Source organism: Colias eurytheme, chromosome 3 (assembly GCF_061535395.1).
Source record: "Colias eurytheme isolate Ceu_HAF_F1 chromosome 3, ilColEury1 Martin Lab GWU primary, whole genome shotgun sequence".
Taxonomy (NCBI): Eukaryota; Metazoa; Arthropoda; class Insecta; order Lepidoptera; family Pieridae; genus Colias; species Colias eurytheme.
In genome coordinates this window covers 3,782,489-3,801,179 of record NC_142982.1, presented here as the reverse complement: position 1 = coordinate 3,801,179, position 18,691 = coordinate 3,782,489, and the positions used below count along the sequence as shown (strand labels likewise).

The window sequence follows — 18,691 nt, the reverse complement described above, 5'->3', positions numbered from 1 at the left end:
AATTCGGGCAATTAGAATACGTTTTTAAAATGGTAGATTTATACATTATTCGACGAATAAGTTTTATCCAAGCATTGAAAAATCGGCCCTTAATATAATTAAATAGCTGAATACTTTGGCTCTATGAATAATTGTTCTTTTTTATTTCTAGATTTATATTGGTTGCTAGAAGAAGTAACTCAAGAACAACAACATTTAACGACATCTATTATTGATTTCGTAATGACTGAAGAACCCTGTGATATAGATATACTCAGAAGAGCTTTGTATTGTCAGGTAATAAACACGATAATAAAAAAAAAACTTTGCAATGCAATTTATTGTGGGTTCGTCTACTCTTCAAAAAATCTAATAAAAAGTGATGTTTAACTAAACATTAGTTTCTGATAAAAATTTTACACTTTTTAGGTACAAAGAGCGGAGATAAGAAGGAAAGGCTATTCCATTGTAAACAGTATTATTCACTCATCACAAACTATGTCAGATAGTATTAAATATGCGGCAATGTCGGGTATTGCGGGAGCTTGTATGGCAGACTCAGTCCCAAATACACCTTTAAAACCCACCATTCCATTGACTAGACCATTGCAGGGCATTGAATCTGTGATACCGTACTTGAAGTATATGGTGCTTTTGGAAAAGTCGAAATTAATGGACTTTATACTGATAGAGCTGAGGACGAGGGTGATTGAAGGGGAACAAAGTCAGCCCTTGCCTCTTAAGATGAGCGCGAATTATGGCGCTCATGCGTTGTTGAACAGACCTGCTAGAGCTAGGTAAGGGGACATTACAAATGGACAACATTATTCTAAATTCTTTGCACAACTAATTTGTTTCCCATACAATATGAATGTAGTTCATAATAATTATTTTACGAAAATAAGAAAGCTTTTAATCAACGTATTTTTATTAAATATTTCTACCATTTCAGGTTTCTAATAACATTATTGTCCCTACTCATTGAAGGATGTCAGGGCCCGGAATTAGAACAGCTAATCAATGGTGGAGCCCTCAGTTCCTGTTTGACTTTGCTTAAACAAATCGGCGGCGATACATCACAGCATGCGTCACTTATTTGTCATGGATTAAAATCTAAATGTAAGCTGAAATTTTGTAATACATTATTTTTCTATAAAACGTTGGCCTATGTATTTGTTTTTTTTTTCATTACAATCATTGTACTTTCAGCGGATTGCTTAATTATTTATGAGGACGAAAGATTAGGCGCTAGAGCAAGAGGAGCGTCTTTATCTGGACCAGAATTAGCTTCTTTGATGAAAATTGGTACTCGAGTTGTGCGCGGAAAAGACTGGAAGTGGGGAGATCAGGTAAATGTTTTACTTTATCATCTACCAATAGACTATTTAAACATTCAAAGGTTTTGTATCTTAGTGAATATTTTTGAGTTTCCTTTAAATTTTTTCATTTTAATTTTTAAAGGCTTTGTCAGATAGGACGCGTATTTTAGCGCTGCGTAGTAGCGCTGCAGCGTCCTGTTTTAACGTCGCGCGAGGCTTCGTCAAACAGAACGCTTTAGCGCGCGTTAGGACACAGTAATTGATATTATTAAAGCTGCATGTTGTTTACATAATTATTACTTACGAACAAAACAAGGTACAGCGATATTAACTCCGGAGTCGGAAGAATTTTTTACTTACCAGTTTCATTAATTTCTTCTCCGATTTGTGCCCACAATTTGGCCTTCATTGATATATCTTTATAGTTTATATGAACTATCCTTCGTATTATATAAGCATGGATATTTTCTAACCAATTCTATCAAATTTTCGGTCATTATGCAGTATTTTATTATTATTTTACGCCTATTAACGCCGACGCTAAAATAAATTTTGTAAAAAAATACAACACCCGACGTTAAAGCGTCCTAACGCCGCGACAGAGCGTTGCGTACTGCTAGCGCCGGCGCTCTGTTTGACGGTATTCTACGATGGTAGTAGAACACATCTTAGCGTCATATCGCGGCGTCAACTTAACGCTCTGACGCGCGCTAAGTACGCGTCCTGTCTGACAAAGCCTTTAGACCCACAGATGTCAATAGGTAGTATTTTATTTTCAAAAATTGAGAGCTAGACGGGTTAATTCATTAATTAACCCGTTGTCTGTCTAACGTAAATTAAGTGTTTCGGTAGGAACAGTAACACTGGCAGAAAAGTGGCTACTCTAACTTAATTAAATGTAAACTGTAGGAAAATTATTCAACTGTGCAATTAAATCTTTATTTCCAGGATGGTGTACCCGGTGGCGAGGGCAGAGTGATCGGCGAGCTAGGTGAGGACGGGTGGGTGCGCGTGGCGTGGGATGCCGGTGGTACGAACTCGTACCGCATGGGCAAGGAGGGCAAGTACGACCTCAAGCTCGCACGGTCACCCTCCCCTCCGCCGTCTGTTGTTGAGACTATACAGGGGTCGCGTAAGTTTGTTTATAAATATTTTTGTTCTTTATCAAAATATTGATATTAAGCTCTGAAGCGAAAGCATGTCTATCGTCAAAGTATTCGTATCGTCATCGAGAACATGACGCATTTACATATAAAAAATTAGATCCTTTTACGCACGGTCCCGGCGGCTGCGCTTTTCGAATTCCCTTACAAATGCTCTCGATTATGCTCATGCTTCAGATGTGAATAAAAAGTAAGGCAGAAGACGTAAGATTGAAAATATTTACCAAAAATGAAATATTCAATCATAGCGAGATATTCTTAAATCTTATTATACTCCTAAAAATATAATCCAATACAATAATTTGAAAAAATAATCCAATATAATAATTTGACACAGCGGAGACCACTCAAGACTGGTGGCCAGTAAGCGAAGTTCGCGCGGCGTGCATAAGCGCAGTGCGTGCTATGTGCGCGGGCGTCAGTGCGTGTGTGGGCACCGGCAGCTCAAGTGCAAGTGCACGTAGAAACGTTGCCGCGCTGCAGAGGAGACTGCTGGCTCTAGCGCATGTGCACATCTCACCGCCGCCTACAGCGTTCGGTGGACAGTTGCACACGGCGCTTGCTTTGTTGAGAGGTGAGATATATGATGGTTTATAATTTTTTTTTGTAATGGTCTTATTCTCTACTTTTACAAAAACATAGCGTACGAATGAAATGCAAAACCCTTCTTTGAGTAATCTTTGAAATTAACCTATGTTGTGTTTTTTTTGTAGCAAGCGCTCAAACACTCGAAATGAGGAAAGCACTTTGCACAGATTCGTGGTTCGAACTTTGCTACAGTATTATTTCCTCAACCGACAAACCTATCACGCAAGATTTGGTTTATCTGCAGGTAATATTTATTCTTTAACTTCTCAAATGTTATCTTCCTAAACTTTTACAATAAAAATTGCAATATTCATGCATTCATATCAATTCATATTATAATAGCATGTTCAAGTTATAAAAAAAAAATCATTGAAATTAACACCTTATATCATGGCAATAATGTTCAAAGTCAATTGTATCGCTCATAAGACAACTCTTCCTAATACACGCCCCTTATAATATGTACATGCGTAGGCAGAGTTTTGCATCGGACAATTTTTGAGCGTGATCATAAGTTTAGTTGTTGCTTTTTCGTTAATTTCTAATCGTCTTTATAAACTTTCTCGCAGATCCAATCAGTGTGGCTGTTACACCGTGTACTGGGCGAGCACGTGGGCGCGGTGGAGTGGCGGCGCACGGTGAGCGCGCAGCTCGCGGCGCTGGCGGGCCGGCTGTGGCTCGAGACGCACGGCGCGGACCCGGCGCTGCGCCCGCACGCGCACCCGCTCGCGCCGCTGCCGCACCACGTGGACGAGGAGGAAGTGGGTCAGTGTGTGGCGTGGGGACACGTGGCGCGGTGGAGTGGCGGCGCACAGTTTTTGACGTGACAACGTCTTATAATTCGATAAAGCCGGCTGCACGCACGAAAAAACATGACTCATGCGGCGTTACCTCGCTCTGAGGCGTTCCATGTAAGGCTTGAAGTGCAAGCGAGAGCGCGGAACGAGCGACAAAGAAGCACAATCGGACGTTGACACGTTCAACTATCGTCAGTAAAACGACTTTACAGACAACCAATTTTTTATGGAGACGGACATATGGATGATATAGCAAGATTTTTACATAAACTTATGAACACAATTAATTTTCCAATATTTCAAATTTATTTTTCCTCAATATACTTCAACGAAAAATTTGTAAATTCTATTTTTATGCAATTTGTACACCTTCAAACTATATAAAAAGTAAATAAATTCTTCATTTGTTTAGATAACAGATGGCGTGCGCCAGCCACGGCGAGTTACACGGGCGCGACTTGCGCTGCGATCATCAACTTGCTGCGACAGTTGCACACTGTGCCGCAGTGGCACGGACCCATTACTAGCATGTTGCTGGAGAAAATGCAGCTCGCCGCACAAATGGTATCTTAATTCAAATAAAAATATACAGAATATCACAAAATTTCATTAAAATATTATTTATATACTTCGTTCGTATTGATCGATTATGATTTGATTGTTTCTCAGATAACAAACGACTGGCATTGGTGGCCACATGCAAGTCAAGATTTTGCGCAAACTTTGAGACCGGCGCCTCCGTCGCTGAATAACTGTTTAATAGGTAGTTTTCACTTCCTTATAAGATGATCTTGATTTTATTTTATTATATGCTTATTCTAATGTTGTGATTCTTGATTAAGGCAATTACACGGTTCAACGACCTTAATGATTCTGTCACTACATTTGAATTTGTTTTTTTAACCGCCCTCTATAATATACATCGTTGTTGAAGTAAAAGTGACCAAAGATTATGGAATTGTACACTGTATCGTACTGTATCGTAATGTGTTAGTGGTTTCTACCTAATTTATGTTTTCTCGGAGAGGCAGTAACATATTACATTTATGAATAGTAAATATTGTGTACTATGTATGTTGTAAATGTAATGTAGGAAGACTCATCTTTCAACATTAACCGTTATAAGCTAAGTCTCTACTACATGACCCATTCTGGAAACCTTAAGATGACTAAGCAAGTTATCTCTAGAAGTCAAGCATATGTTCTAGAGTGGGGAACAGTTAAGAAAACACCGATTTAGAAATTAATTTTATTCAACACGGACTCTACTATATTCTGGAGACCTGATGATGACTAGGGTGGAGAACATCTCACCTACAGAGATATAAAAGATGGAGTACATTATTTGACGTAATTCTATAGAACGGCCTCAACCATGTCATGGTGTATCTAATGGTAATGGTGACCAGGCAAATGTATTAAGCGTTCTCTGTATATCTCTTCATACCTAGTAGGAATATATGCATGCAACCTACACACACCTAAAAAAATAGGGGAACAGACAAGAAATCACGTTTTTTTCGACTTATTTTGTAGTTAGTTCGAGGTTAATTTTTTAAATCCCTTACGTCTTTGAAATGATGACGAGAAAAAAATGTGTTTCGATTTTTAAACATTAAAATATTATACCCCTTTAAGAGTTTGGTGCCTATTTAACGACTATAGCAGCTTCAAATAAAAAATATTGTAACGTGTTTTAAACTGAGTTTATTTCTTTCTACTGTTTATCTTTGAACACATTACAAAATGAGTGATTTTCCTGCAACTGAAGTTACCAGAGCCATAGCTATGACTGATATGGGTCATACCTTCCGTTCAAAGAATACAGTGTTAGTTGTGTCGATATCTATGGTCTATTAAAATGTTCAACGGTATAGTTAAACAGTCTTACATATGTTGGCGCGGGCAAGGAAGAAATTGGGCAACTTGGAATTGGTTTTATAAGGGCGTAAACTTGGATAATTTATTTTGTTGTGACTTTGGAAAAAATTCATGTGGCGTGTGTAGATCAGTACCACCATGTTATGGCAACAAGAAAAATATAGTACAGTTGAAGATTAAAGGTATTAGGGAAGGAAATAAAACCGACCCAGTACGAGACAGACTTGCGCACTGAGGGCTCCGATCAAATCTATTTTTTATGATGTTGTAATTTTAAATTTATGTTTTTTAGCATTGTTTCTATTATATATTTTTGTGTCTATAAGACATCGCCGTCATCTGATTAAATCTGATATTTGTTTGGATGACTAGGCCGAACGTTGATTTAACAAGCATCACTCACGACGTCCAACTAGTTAGCGAATCATAATATAGCCTTTTAAAAAGAGCGGATAGAATGTTTGGCATATTGTTGGATGACGAGTTGTTCTTTAGTCATTCAATTAAATGTGGTCATTCAATAATCGCTCTAGTCTTCAATCAAATAGCAGATTCCTCCAGATGACTGCGACATATTATCTAGTATCTTATTAAAATCCGCTGATTAAACAGATTTTCCAGAGAGTTTGACGTCTTCAGAAGAGTATATTTCGTGAAGTAAAAATTTAACAAAAAAACAATATTGAAAAAAACCTTCGTTTTTCTTATAATGATATTTAAAATGACGCCTTATTTGATTATTATACTATCCCGAATGTTGGGTTGTAGAATAAAAACGCCTTCGTTACAATTAATATTTTATTATTCCTTCACTTGGTACAGTCACTTGATAGTTTTTTTAAATCTTAAATAAATCACAAGGCACGACTATGGCACTTATAGACCGCACTGGTCGGCTGTTTAAGATCGATTGGCTCGCTGATCGTCTCTTCAAAAAATGTAAGCGATCGACTGACAACTAACCGACTGGAGGGGAGGTTAAGTTGTCAGGCGGTAGATTATAAATACCAGAAAACCTTGTCGAAGGAAATGTACTATGTATGATTTTAAAATTTGTAACACGAATCTATTTCTTTCTTCCTCGGAGAGTCACTGCAAAGGAATTATTTTTATATAATTTATATTTTTATGAATCATTAAATCATCGGTTCACCCAGTTAAAAGTGCGGAGGTAACGGAACCAACAAAAACAAAACGCCCACGCGACTAGTTCACCGGTACCAGCGTTCTGACCATCATTTTTATTTTTGTCATTGCATACTAAGACCCCTGTAGGATCGACATCCTGTTACAAATGACCCAAAATTTTGTGTCAGTATCTCCCGGCCTATGGATTGCTTTGGACCCTTAAAATATACGATAGAACAGCAATTAATCTTTTTTTTTTTATATTAAAGGCACAGGGAAAGTCTTGTTACTGTTTAATTATAGGTATGTGTTTTCTGATAATATTTTACTGTCAGAAATTATCAACACTGGATAATATTCAATGACGCCTTTCAAAAACAAAACTAATTTACAAACAGATTTTTATATCTTTACATACCTATTTTTAACTTTCGTTTCATGAACTGCTCATGTAAATACCTATTACAATCTGGTTTAATTTAACAAAACATTCAATTCGGTGAATTTTAGCGTTATTTTGCAAAAAAAACCGCACGTACAGTCCCCCGTCCGAGTCGAACTGACACCGTCAACTTTCGTCGAAAATATGCAAAAGAGGTGAGCTTTCATGTGGGTTTTATTATAATTTCGAGTTTTTCCTTGATAATTTAACGATAATAATGAAAATTGAAAAAATAAAGAATACAAGTTATTACAAATATCATAACATATTTTTTAGTATAAATTTCATGTATAAATATGTAGCCGTTTTCCTAACAAAATGCGTTTTATGTTCAAAAAGGTGTTGATTTGTATGTATTTTTTTTATGTTTGGACCGTTCTAAAATGAAAAGTAAACAATACACTTTGTTAATTATATCCTTGAGTATCACATATATTTTTTTTAACACAATCGTACCAACAGTTTCCTCAACAAAATTCAATATGTATAAGGTGTTTTTCGGTTTTGACCATAGTAATCCCCTTAATATAATATATAACACGTATTTTATTAATTGAATTTAGTTGACAAATCAACCTGCAAGGCTTAAAAATGTAAAAAATGTTTAATGTGTTTGAAATAATTCCCAGACTTTTAACATAACTGAAATTTAGAATAATTTTTATAAAAATAAATTAAATTTGAGTTGTTTGTTATTAGCTGGCGCCCTTGGTGTTTTGGGTGGTATGGAATGGCGCGTCCGTCTCGGTCAGCGGGTCAGCGCTGGGTCGCCGCCAAAGAACGCTGTCGTCACACAGTTCTCTACAAGAGCCAAAATAACTCTGGTTCATGATGATAACACGATTACTAAGGTAATTCAGTTTTTTTGGTTGCCATTAATAAGCAGTAAATATGAATAAAGATGTTTGAAAAATAATTTGGAATCTACATAAATGGTATAACTACAAGAATTAAATTTTGAAAACTCTAGTTAAAAAAATAAATGTTTGGTTTTGTAAATAAGCTATTTGTAGCTTTTTTCTTTTTTAAACTTTATATAAAGTAATGTCCCCTTTTGTTTTCTTCATGTTTATAATCTACGTCCTTTAACAGACTGATATAAACAGCGTGCAAAACTTAGAATGTGAGAAGTTAAGTCATCCACTAGGCGGCGGTGAAAGCGCACTTCGTGTGTGCGCCGCCTTACTGGGCGCGGGCCCGCAAGCGTCGCCCATGCATCCACACCATTTGCCTGGTAAATATTATATTAAATTTTATGTTTTAGGCTATATGCTTATTTTAGTTAAATGTATTGCTACTTGATTATTGATGTTTATAATTTCGTACGCTGAACAAGCATGATTTGTGTGTGTTTATTCAATCAGTTTTCAAAATGTATGTTTTCCTTTAGAATTTATGAATACTTTTTAACACATGATGAATATAACGAAACTTATTTAAAAATTATGTTTTCAGCCGATATAGATGTTTTTGGACTAAGGAGGCAGCAAATGGAGTTATTGACACTATCTGCTGTTAGAGGATTGTTGACGACGCGTACGCGCCTTAGGAACGTTTTAATGCAACCGCCTGATAATACTAGTGGTAATTATGTTTATTATGAAAATATAACGTTATAAAATTTGTAATTTCTCTAAATACTCTTACTTTATTCATCTCATTATACACAATACATTTATAAATAATAAATGTAGCAATGAAAAATTTGGTTTTCTATTTGTATCATTAAAATATATGTAGTTCTTTTGTTGTTCTGCATGCATCACTACCTGCATAGTATAAAACAAAGTCGTTTAAATCTTCTTATAAAATAAATTGCATAATCTTTTTAGCTTCTCTGGAAAGAGCGATCAATTCACCTGGAACGGAAGGTACTCTATTGCGACGTCTATTGGCGCTAGCAACTCGTCCCAGTCCACTCGCCGCGTCACACACACCCAAAGAACTGACCACAGCCGCGTTGGCGATTTCTCAACAGTTGGCTGCACATATAGCGAGTAAGTAAAGATTGGAAGTTGGTTTATTTTTATATAAGTTCTGCTCGTGACTTCACATGGAAGACGATGAGACTCACTAGATTTGAAATCACTGGCAGATACTTTAATTTTAAGCATATGTTGATATTCTTATTGACTTAGTAAACATTTTGCCAAATGTATTTAAATTTACAGGTGAAGAAAAAGATTATGAATCTCCACCGGAATTACCCATCATTGACAAAAGCAACGTACTGCAAATGTCTATGGGACCATCTACAAGTACAGCTTCATTGTGTGAGTACATAGGAAAATCACCTTAAATAAATTGAAGATGAAAGAAATTATTATATTGCTTGTGTTATACATTTTAGCTCGCAAAGATCTCAACACGTGGGCTAACTCTGCGCAAGTACAACAAGTTATAGAGATGGGATTTTCAAGGCATGCTGTGTATGGAGCTATACAGACGTTAGGTATGAAATTCGACCGAATATGGCATTGGGATGACCTATTATAGAATTATTTTTGCAATTGTTGCTATGTTTTTGCGTAAATTATTACTAGTTATAACCCATTATTTAACAACAAGACATTTTTTAATGCCTTCTAATCATTATTTTTAACAAAATGATATAATTTTTCCCAGAATTGAATTGAATTAATAATGTTTATTTAATATCATCTCAGGTGGTACAAGTCTACCAACAGTCGAAGCTTTAGTGGCATACCTTTTAGAATTGCCACAACAAGGCATGGATGATTCAGTGTTCGAGCCCAAGCCGCATTCTTCTAAAATGGAAAAGAAACAGACTCCATACAGATGGCGCAGTTGTTTCGCTTCTGAAGACGAATATGCCCAATACCTTTCGGATATTATTACCCCCGGAATGACTGTACGATGTTGTAAAGCGTATGAGAGTGTAAGTATTTTGGTGTATTGTGTGTTTATTAAAATAATTGTGTGAATTATTGTATCAATATAAGAGATATTTGTTGTTTTTAGATTGCTCTTGGTGATGTTGGACAAGTTCAAAAAGTCGAACGGGATATCAAGCAGAATGTTTATTTGCACGTGAGTTTAATTATATTTTGTAACATGATTTTTTTATCCGGCTTTTTTTCTATTAAGAAGTTCGCAAGTACTTTTTTTAATTCCGATACGTATTCGTCATCTTCGGCACTACGCAAAATTATTTAACATTTCTCTTCTTATAATTGCAGGTCGAATGGCGTGGCTTAGGCCGCATATCTGGTATTCGGGCGTTACACGCAGAAGTGGTATCTGGTGCACCACCATTCACGCCGGGAGATAGAGTGCGTGTGCGAGCCGCTGTCACACAGCCGCGGTATAAATGGGGATGTATTGATCATACTAGCGTGGGTACTGTTACCGGTAAGTAGAGGAACTTATTTTATTTCTTATCAACAAAAAATATAACGTTTTTTTTTGTCATATTAATGGAATCGTTTTATATTTAATAAAGGTGAAAATTTTCATCAATATTGTTTTTTTATTACTTTATAATAATTTGTATGTGTAATTAAAATTTTAGCTATATCAACGAATGGACGAGATTTAACGGTAGATTTTCCCCAACAACCTGGATGGACTGGTCAAGTGAGCGAAATGGAGCTAGTCACAGATCAATGTGAGTTACGGTATTTTTTAGAATACATACAAATTATATAAAACTTATATATATTATTAATAAAATAGTCAACCCTTGCTTGTTAACTAAAAAGGGAATTGTTTTTATTATTTCGATATTTAAATGAAATACATTCATAAAATTACGGTTATGTAGTATTCCGCTGTTCCTACTCTACAGTTCTCTGAAAATGTGAAATTTACAAAATACTTTTACCACCAGCGGAATGGGGTGAAAGCGCAGGTGGTACGAACGTTGGTTGGCGCGGTGCAGTACGAGCAGTGCGTGTATCGTCGTGTCGTGCGGGCGCAGGCGCTCGTCGCTTGTTAGATTCTCAGCCGCATACGTATTGGCAGAGCTGTTCTGGCTCTGGACAGGTGAATAGTCAACTTTAACCGGGTTGGTGGGGCTGCTTATCAGCCCTATTTAATATCGCTTGTTTTGCTCGTGCAAGATATAAGCGAGCTGATAGATTCTTTTTTTTATTTCTTCTATCGTACTTCATGGTATTGTTTGAAATAACCGTATAAATTCTAACATTATACTGTACTTTGTCATTTTACAAACGGACCATTATATAACGGTTTTACATTACAATAAAACCGATATTATGTGCCGAAAAGGAAAACATACAGCATTGTTATGAAGAAGCAATGTATACTCAACCATAGATACGAAATGATTTCCATAGACTACATACAAACTCTAGTTCCAATTTATTCCGCTAGAGGTCGTCGCTGTCACCAGCAAGGTGATGGGGGAACCAAATTCATTTTTCGAATCATAGTCTTCACCAGGAAGGACTTCCTGCAATGCTGTATGTTTTCCTTTTCGGCACATAATATCGGTTTTATTGTAATGTAAAACCGTTATATTAATGTGCCTCTGGAAAACATACAGCATTGTTATGAAGACGTGTTTGTTATCTGCTGGTGAAATAAAAAGACACAACGCTATGATGAATATAAAATAAAAGTCATATATGTTCTTATTATTTTTATTTTGTAATATTCAAACAATATATTATAGTATTTTTAATATTTCCTTACTTGAAATCATTAAATCATTTCACATAAATATGCACAATATTTTATGTTTACACCAAATTAAAATAATATACTATTTTAAGTAGCCTTTAACTTTTAATCAATATTCAATCAATATAAAAAATAAAAATATTAATGTTACAATACAAAAATATACACATTTTTTTTTTTTTTTCTTTATTAATTTTAATGGAATATATATTCTATAATCTATGATAATGTAAAAGTATTAAAAATCAAATTTCGATTATTTTCATTAGATAGCTCAATTTCACGACAATAATGTTTAAAAAATGTATTGGAGGATTTCCAATTTCCTCGTGATAATATTTCATCTATAGGCTGATTCTCCAGCCATCCTAATGATGCTACCGCTGATCTACAGCTGCCTGGAGAAGCATTTATTCCGCTGTCTCTGAGTACAGAGCGTACCCAATTCCCAATCACTGTACGGGAAGCAGCTTTAGTTTTGTTACCGAATGTTATGAATAGGTTTTTTAAATTATTAGCTTCACTACGTTTTGAATAACTCTTTTGTATTAAAAGCCGTACAAAAGTGACTGGACAGATGTTTTTATCCGGATGTTTCGTAAGTTTCCAAGCTGATTGACGAGAACTATGAGTATCTGTTTTTGAACCAAAAGCTGGTATTAGGTAGATGTTTTCACCATTATCAAAGAAACTATTATCCGATATATTTAACAATGTAAGGTCATGAACCCGTCGTCCCGAAGCCAGTAATAATATCGTAGCTGTTCTACGAGAAATATCAAATAGGGTATCCTTTAGCGGGTTAGACGAGAGCCACTCAAGAACAGTTCTCGGATCCCATATAATCAACGGTCTAACAGCCTTAGGGTTACAGGCGCCAATTGCTTTAAGGGTATGTTTAATAATAAAATTTGAAAATGGCTCTTTTTCTATATGAGGACCGCAGAATGTTAAAATAGCTGATTTATGGACCAGTATCGTGCTGTATGATAATTTCTCATTTACGTTAAGATGTATTAAAAAGCGGGCGATATCCGCTGGCTTTGGACACTTTGGATTTACTGAACAATTGACACACCAGGATAGCCATCTTCTGAGGGCTGGCGTATACGTTGATAATGTGGAAACTCGCCAGCTTCTCTTTAACAGGTTCTTTTCCTGCTCTGACCAATCTTTTATTAGTTCGCCCCACCCCCAATCCTCCATACTTTCAGGGTTAATGTCTGCACTTGTGGTGGGGGTAACAGTGTCGTTACATCTATCAGCACTTCTGGCAGGTTCATGATCTGGTACGGATGATCCAGGGCTCTGACCTTCAGGTCCTGGAGCCAAAACGCCTTCGGCCATTCTGGGGCTACTACAAGATACGTTCCCGTTGCACTGTTTAGATGTGCTAGCACCCGTGGTATGAGGCTTGGCGGTGGGAATACCCATGCTAGCTGATACTTCCATGGCCTGCTGAAGGCGTCTATATAACTTGCTGATAGATCTCTGCAGTCTATCGACACGTATTCCTGTACTACTGCAGACTTTCTTGTAGCAAACAGGTCGATCTGGGGTTGTCCCCACTTCTGGAACACTTTCGCTGTTGCTCTTGGTAATAGATGCCACTCTGCTGGACGTTTTCCTCGTGATAGCCTGTCCGCTATTATATTGTACCGTCCCGGTAGGTAATATGCGCTCACCGTTATCTTGTAGCGGTCCACTATTTGTAACAACCTGGAAGTTAGTGTTAACAAGGCTATCGATCTCGTCCCCCCTTCTTTTCGAATATAAGCAATCAGTGTCCTGTTGTCTGACTGAATTAGAACGTGTGCATTGCGCAACAGTTCTACATTCTTCTCTATAGCCGTTACTACGGCGTATAGTTCTTTTTTGTTGCAATGCCACCTTCTCTGACGGACTGACCAGACTCCTAACATAGTCTTCCCATTCAGTTGGGCTCCCCAACCAAAGTCCGAAGCATCCGTCGCCAGGAAATGGGTGGCAGGTTTTTTGTGTATTGGCATGCTGTGCCGGGTAGCTCCGCGCCACCACGTCATCTCTTGTGCCACAATGGCTGGGACTGGCAGTTTCTGTCGCGATCTCTTCTTGTTGAAGCGTCGCAGAAAGATCTGCATTCTGCGACAATGTAATCGGCCCCACGGGATAACGAAATTCGCAAAATTCAGTTGACCCAAAAGGCATTGTAGTTCTCGAAGGTTTACCTGCTGTTTCTTCAGAACCTGAGCTATGGCGTTGTCTAGCTTGTCCCTCCTTTTCTCTGGTAGTGACATAACATTTTTTGCAGTCTGCCATCGTATGCCTAAATATTCCAAGTCTTGAGTGGGGGTCAAAACCGATTTTTGGTAGTTTATCTGCCATCCCAGATATTCCAAGTGCCGCACGGCTTCCGCAGCCTGACGACATAACTTGGACTGGTCCTGATTGACCAGAAGGTAGTCGTCTAGATACACTAGCACTCGACAACCTTTTGCACGCAGGGTCTCCGCGACCCAACATGTTACTGAAGAGAAAAGGTACGGCGCTGACGCTAGGCCAAAGGGTAGGCACGTCATTTCGTAAAGTTGGAGCGGGTAACTTATTCTCATAAAAGGCCGGTGAGACTTGGCGCAGGCCAGGTGAAAATAGGCTGACGAGATGTCTAGTTTTACCATCCAGTCCCCAGGCTGGAGAAACTCGGGAACCGTGGAGTGCGAAATGAGGCGAAAATGCTTTGCATTTATAAATTTGTTCAGTTCCCGCAGGTCGAATATCGGACGCATAGTGCCGTCGCTTTTCTTCCTCAGAAAAAGCTTTGAAATAAAGCTGGGAGTTCTTTTGGTGACGATCTTCAGTACACCTTGATCCAGAAGCTCCTGTATTGATTGAGACATTGCAGGGGACGGGGTTGTTGAATATTGTTTCATAATTTCCTTTGTTGGCATTATTAATGGTGGTTTTTTTACCAGGGGTAATCGAAAGTGTGTTATTGCCGAAATTATAAACTTGTTCGCGCCCAATGCTTGCCAACGACTCTTGAAAGCTTTTAAACAACCCCCCCTGAAGTGTGTCGGATAGTCACTTCCTATCTTCTTTGTTTCGAAAGGAATTATTTTTAGTTTGTTTAAAATTATTTGTCTTTTTAAAATTACTTTGCGAATTTTTAAATGTATCTCGAGTAACGTTTTTATTCGAACGGTATTGAGTCTTGGAAGTAGAAGGTATCGAATCCTTGTACTTCTTTTTAAGTGGTTCCGTTTTTTTATAAATTTGTGATTGTGAGGGCAGTAACCAAAAGTGAGGGCCGCCTAGCGATTGTATAAACGTTAAGAGTTTAGTCTTATTAAATAAATGTTCTTCGCTCGGAGGGATATTCCTAAGCGCGCTTTGAATATTTTTATCCCTAATTCCGTCTAGTAATCTTTTTCTCCTAATTTCGATACACTCCGCTCTTTTACCGCACACAATTTGTAACGTTTGTTCCGATAGCTTATATGACGGAGATGTAGTACCAAACGCGTCAGAAATTTTTTTAAAAAGATTATCTGGATTAAGTTCTGATTGACAATTGTGAGCCCAATTAATGAGCTCCTGTAAGCCCGATTGTAATAATTCTCTTTGTTGTAATAATGCATTTGTAATCGCGGCCATAATTTCTTCGGTTGATGCTAAGAAATCTTTACCTTTGTTTAAAGAACACATTTCGTCGTTAATTTTTAAACTACAAAAACCTGGCGCGGCTAGCATGTCCGTTAATGCTTTGGAATAGCGAATATGAGGCCACGTTGGCGAATTAAATTGTTGAAGCTCGATTAATTGACGTAATAATTTTTCATTCGCTGGTTTAAGAACTTTTTTCTCGTCAAAAACCGTTTTACAAACGCCTAAATCTATTGATTTGTTTGTACTCGTTGATGGATTCGACAAAAATTCGATATTTTCGGTTGCGGGTACTTCAACATTATTATTAGACTCCTTAATATTTTGAGCATTTTGTTGCTGCATTAAATAGTTTGTAAGAAAACTAACCTGGGCATATAGTACGTCGATCCGAGGATCGGCGGTTACCTCAATACTCGATTTTTGTTTCTTGGTCGTCGGCACGTCGACCTCCGGGTCCGAGTCGCTGTCACTCGAACTTGAAGTACATTTCTTCCGTTTGTTGTCGCTCCGGCTCGCTGACGAGGGCGAAGCAGCAGAACGATGGCCTTCTGAGCCCCTCGGGGCCCCAGAAGGCTCCTCGAAGTCGTCGTTAGGTGGCGAATTCATTACGAACAGTAACGGTTGACTTTGAAAAATTATTAAATTAATCACACACTAGCACTTTAAACTTTTGAACACTTGTACACTAGTAATGCTTATTGAAACGACCGCCTATGGCGAGAGTACACAACGCTATGATTCGAAAAATGAATTTGGTTCCCCCATCACCTTGCTGGTGACAGCGACGACCTCTAGCGGAATAAATTGGAACTAGAGTTTGTATGTAGTCTATGGAAATCATTTCGTATCTATGGTTGAGTATACATTGCTTCTTCATAACAATGCTGTATGTTTTCCAGAGGCACATTAATAAGCTATTTTAATACATTTTATATTGTATACTTGTGAATATTTTTAATTTGGTGTCTTCCAGTAAATTGTAAAATAAATAAATGTAATTATGTCCAGCACTGGATCCGCGTAGAGATGCGTTGCGGTGTGCGCATCCGTCGGCTCGGTCTCGGCGTGGCGGGCGGAGTGCACGGACCCTCCGTACTATCAGTACGGGCGGGCTCCAGTTTTGAGGACGCGTGTTTAGCGGCGCTCGCTGCGGTGCCGTGTGCGCCCGCGCCGCCCTCTAGGGATAGACCGCCGACGCACTTGGCGCAGATACAGCTGCTGTCTGAGTGTAAACAAGTAAGATAATATATTATGTATTAACTATTTTATTCTCTTTGGTTCTATATCTTCAAACGGTGTTGGATGAAAGCGTTGTTGTTAAATATATTTATGCTTGTTGTTCTGATTACTTGATTTTCATGTATTAAAGAATAAACTTTTTGTCTTTTTATCAATGCAGGTTGATATATTTTGATATATGGCTTTACTATGTACAAAAATTGTAAATTATAGTAACGCACTTTAATGGACATTGGACCTTTTATTGAATTGCAAAAACGTCTAAAAAATTATGTATAATTTATAATTATTTTCTTTGCAGTATTATTCTTGCATAGAAATCGGAATCAAACAAAATCGCAACGTCAACGCTGACTGTCGCGTATACGGCCTCTATATCACTGGATTCAGACCTAACCCTCTTTATACCGAAATATTATCTGTAAGTTATGTGTCATTAAGTACAAGTGATATTTTTTATATTTTTAATGGGCGGTATATTTAAGTATTCATATTTGCAGAGTATGAACTTTGTAGCGGAAGATTGGATAGAGAGAGAAACTACAACTGGTGCTATGTCTTCTGATAATAATGCGCCTATTTTGCCATCGGATTGTCCTAAAGTAAGCCAGAAATTCGAATTAAGTATCCTATATGCTTGGATGTTTATCTATAATAAGTTTTTTTTTTCTTTTATTTTTTAGGTATATGTTTGGGGATTGAACGATAAAGATCAATTGGGTGGAGTGAAGGGCTCTAAAGTGAAAGTACCCGTCTTCTCTCCAGTTCTTAGTGCGTTACGCCCGCTACATATCGCTGGCGGGTCTAAAACTCTCTTCATTGTCTCACATGATGGCAAGGTATGAGTTATATAATGGAAGTAGAAATTAATAATTTACAATTTACTTACTGTTGTACAGTTTAAGCTTGAAAATCCCTTAACTGCCCATCCAATACCTATTTTTTATTGGTCAATCCAACAACTATTAATAATTTATTTAATTGTGTATTTTATACCGCATACCTTACTTTTGAAATTGCAAATTATTTTGGTATACATTTTAGCTATACGCATGCGGAGAAGGTACCAATGGACGGCTCGGCCTTGGCCACAGTAACAACGTGTCTACACCGCGAGCTAACCCGTATTTATCGCATGTGCTAGTGCGACGAGTCGCTGTGCACTCCGGTGGAAAACATGCTTTAGCTCTTACTGCTGATGGAAAGGTAGACCATATTTTAAATATTTTTTTTTAGATTTTAAAAATTCAATTAAATAAAGTTCCAACTTATTTGTGACAAATTGAGAACAAATGTTGTCTGTTCGTTTACAATTTCGTTTTTAAAGTATATATTAATATGTATCGAAATTTCTTATCATTTTAATGTTAATTAATGACCTTAAAAACATAAAACTCTACTTTCTCAGAAGTATTTATGAATTGTATTTTTTACTACCCCCTCTTTGTTTTAGGTGTATTCCTGGGGCGAAGGTGAAGACGGTAAACTAGGCCACGGCAACCGTCTCACACTAGAAGCGCCTCGTCTCATAGAGTCGTTAGCGGGTGAACGCGTAGTGAACATTGCATGCGGTTCCGCGCACAGTGCGTGCGTGACCGCGCGGGGGCATTTGTATACGTGGGGCATGGGGGAGTACGGGAGGTTGGGGCATGGGGACGATGTGACGCAGTTGGCGCCTAAGATGGTGAGATTTGTTGAGTTGCTAGTGGAATAGTAATAAAATTGTGTATTTAATGGTTTGCTTTGGCCCTATAGATTCTTAATATGCTAAGCTAAAATGTTTTGTTTTTATTTTTTTTGTGGTTCTTTTGTAGATCTGAAATTGTTGACATTTTAACGTTTTAT

The 18,691-nt window shown here is 37.5% G+C and overlaps 1 protein-coding gene across 1 annotated transcript in view; it reads left to right on the top strand.

The window, feature by feature from the left end:
* HERC2 (E3 ubiquitin-protein ligase HERC2) overlaps positions 1-18,691 on the top strand; it is a 53,961-nt gene that overhangs the window by 13,150 nt on the left and 22,120 nt on the right. Inside the window, exons 31-57 of the mRNA XM_090119442.1 lie at positions 152-276; positions 409-776; positions 932-1,098; positions 1,189-1,328; positions 2,247-2,430; positions 2,799-3,035; positions 3,175-3,293; positions 3,619-3,814; positions 4,259-4,410; positions 4,516-4,609; positions 7,997-8,148; positions 8,390-8,531; positions 8,753-8,881; positions 9,130-9,294; positions 9,469-9,570; positions 9,648-9,749; positions 9,964-10,196; positions 10,280-10,348; positions 10,498-10,669; positions 10,830-10,925; positions 11,148-11,302; positions 16,616-16,843; positions 17,148-17,267; positions 17,347-17,448; positions 17,530-17,685; positions 17,891-18,052; positions 18,300-18,530. Of these exons, the coding sequence (XP_089975568.1) occupies positions 152-276; positions 409-776; positions 932-1,098; positions 1,189-1,328; positions 2,247-2,430; positions 2,799-3,035; positions 3,175-3,293; positions 3,619-3,814; positions 4,259-4,410; positions 4,516-4,609; positions 7,997-8,148; positions 8,390-8,531; positions 8,753-8,881; positions 9,130-9,294; positions 9,469-9,570; positions 9,648-9,749; positions 9,964-10,196; positions 10,280-10,348; positions 10,498-10,669; positions 10,830-10,925; positions 11,148-11,302; positions 16,616-16,843; positions 17,148-17,267; positions 17,347-17,448; positions 17,530-17,685; positions 17,891-18,052; positions 18,300-18,530 (4,298 nt within the window). The remainder of the gene's footprint in view (positions 1-151; positions 277-408; positions 777-931; positions 1,099-1,188; positions 1,329-2,246; positions 2,431-2,798; positions 3,036-3,174; positions 3,294-3,618; positions 3,815-4,258; positions 4,411-4,515; positions 4,610-7,996; positions 8,149-8,389; positions 8,532-8,752; positions 8,882-9,129; positions 9,295-9,468; positions 9,571-9,647; positions 9,750-9,963; positions 10,197-10,279; positions 10,349-10,497; positions 10,670-10,829; positions 10,926-11,147; positions 11,303-16,615; positions 16,844-17,147; positions 17,268-17,346; positions 17,449-17,529; positions 17,686-17,890; positions 18,053-18,299; positions 18,531-18,691) is intronic.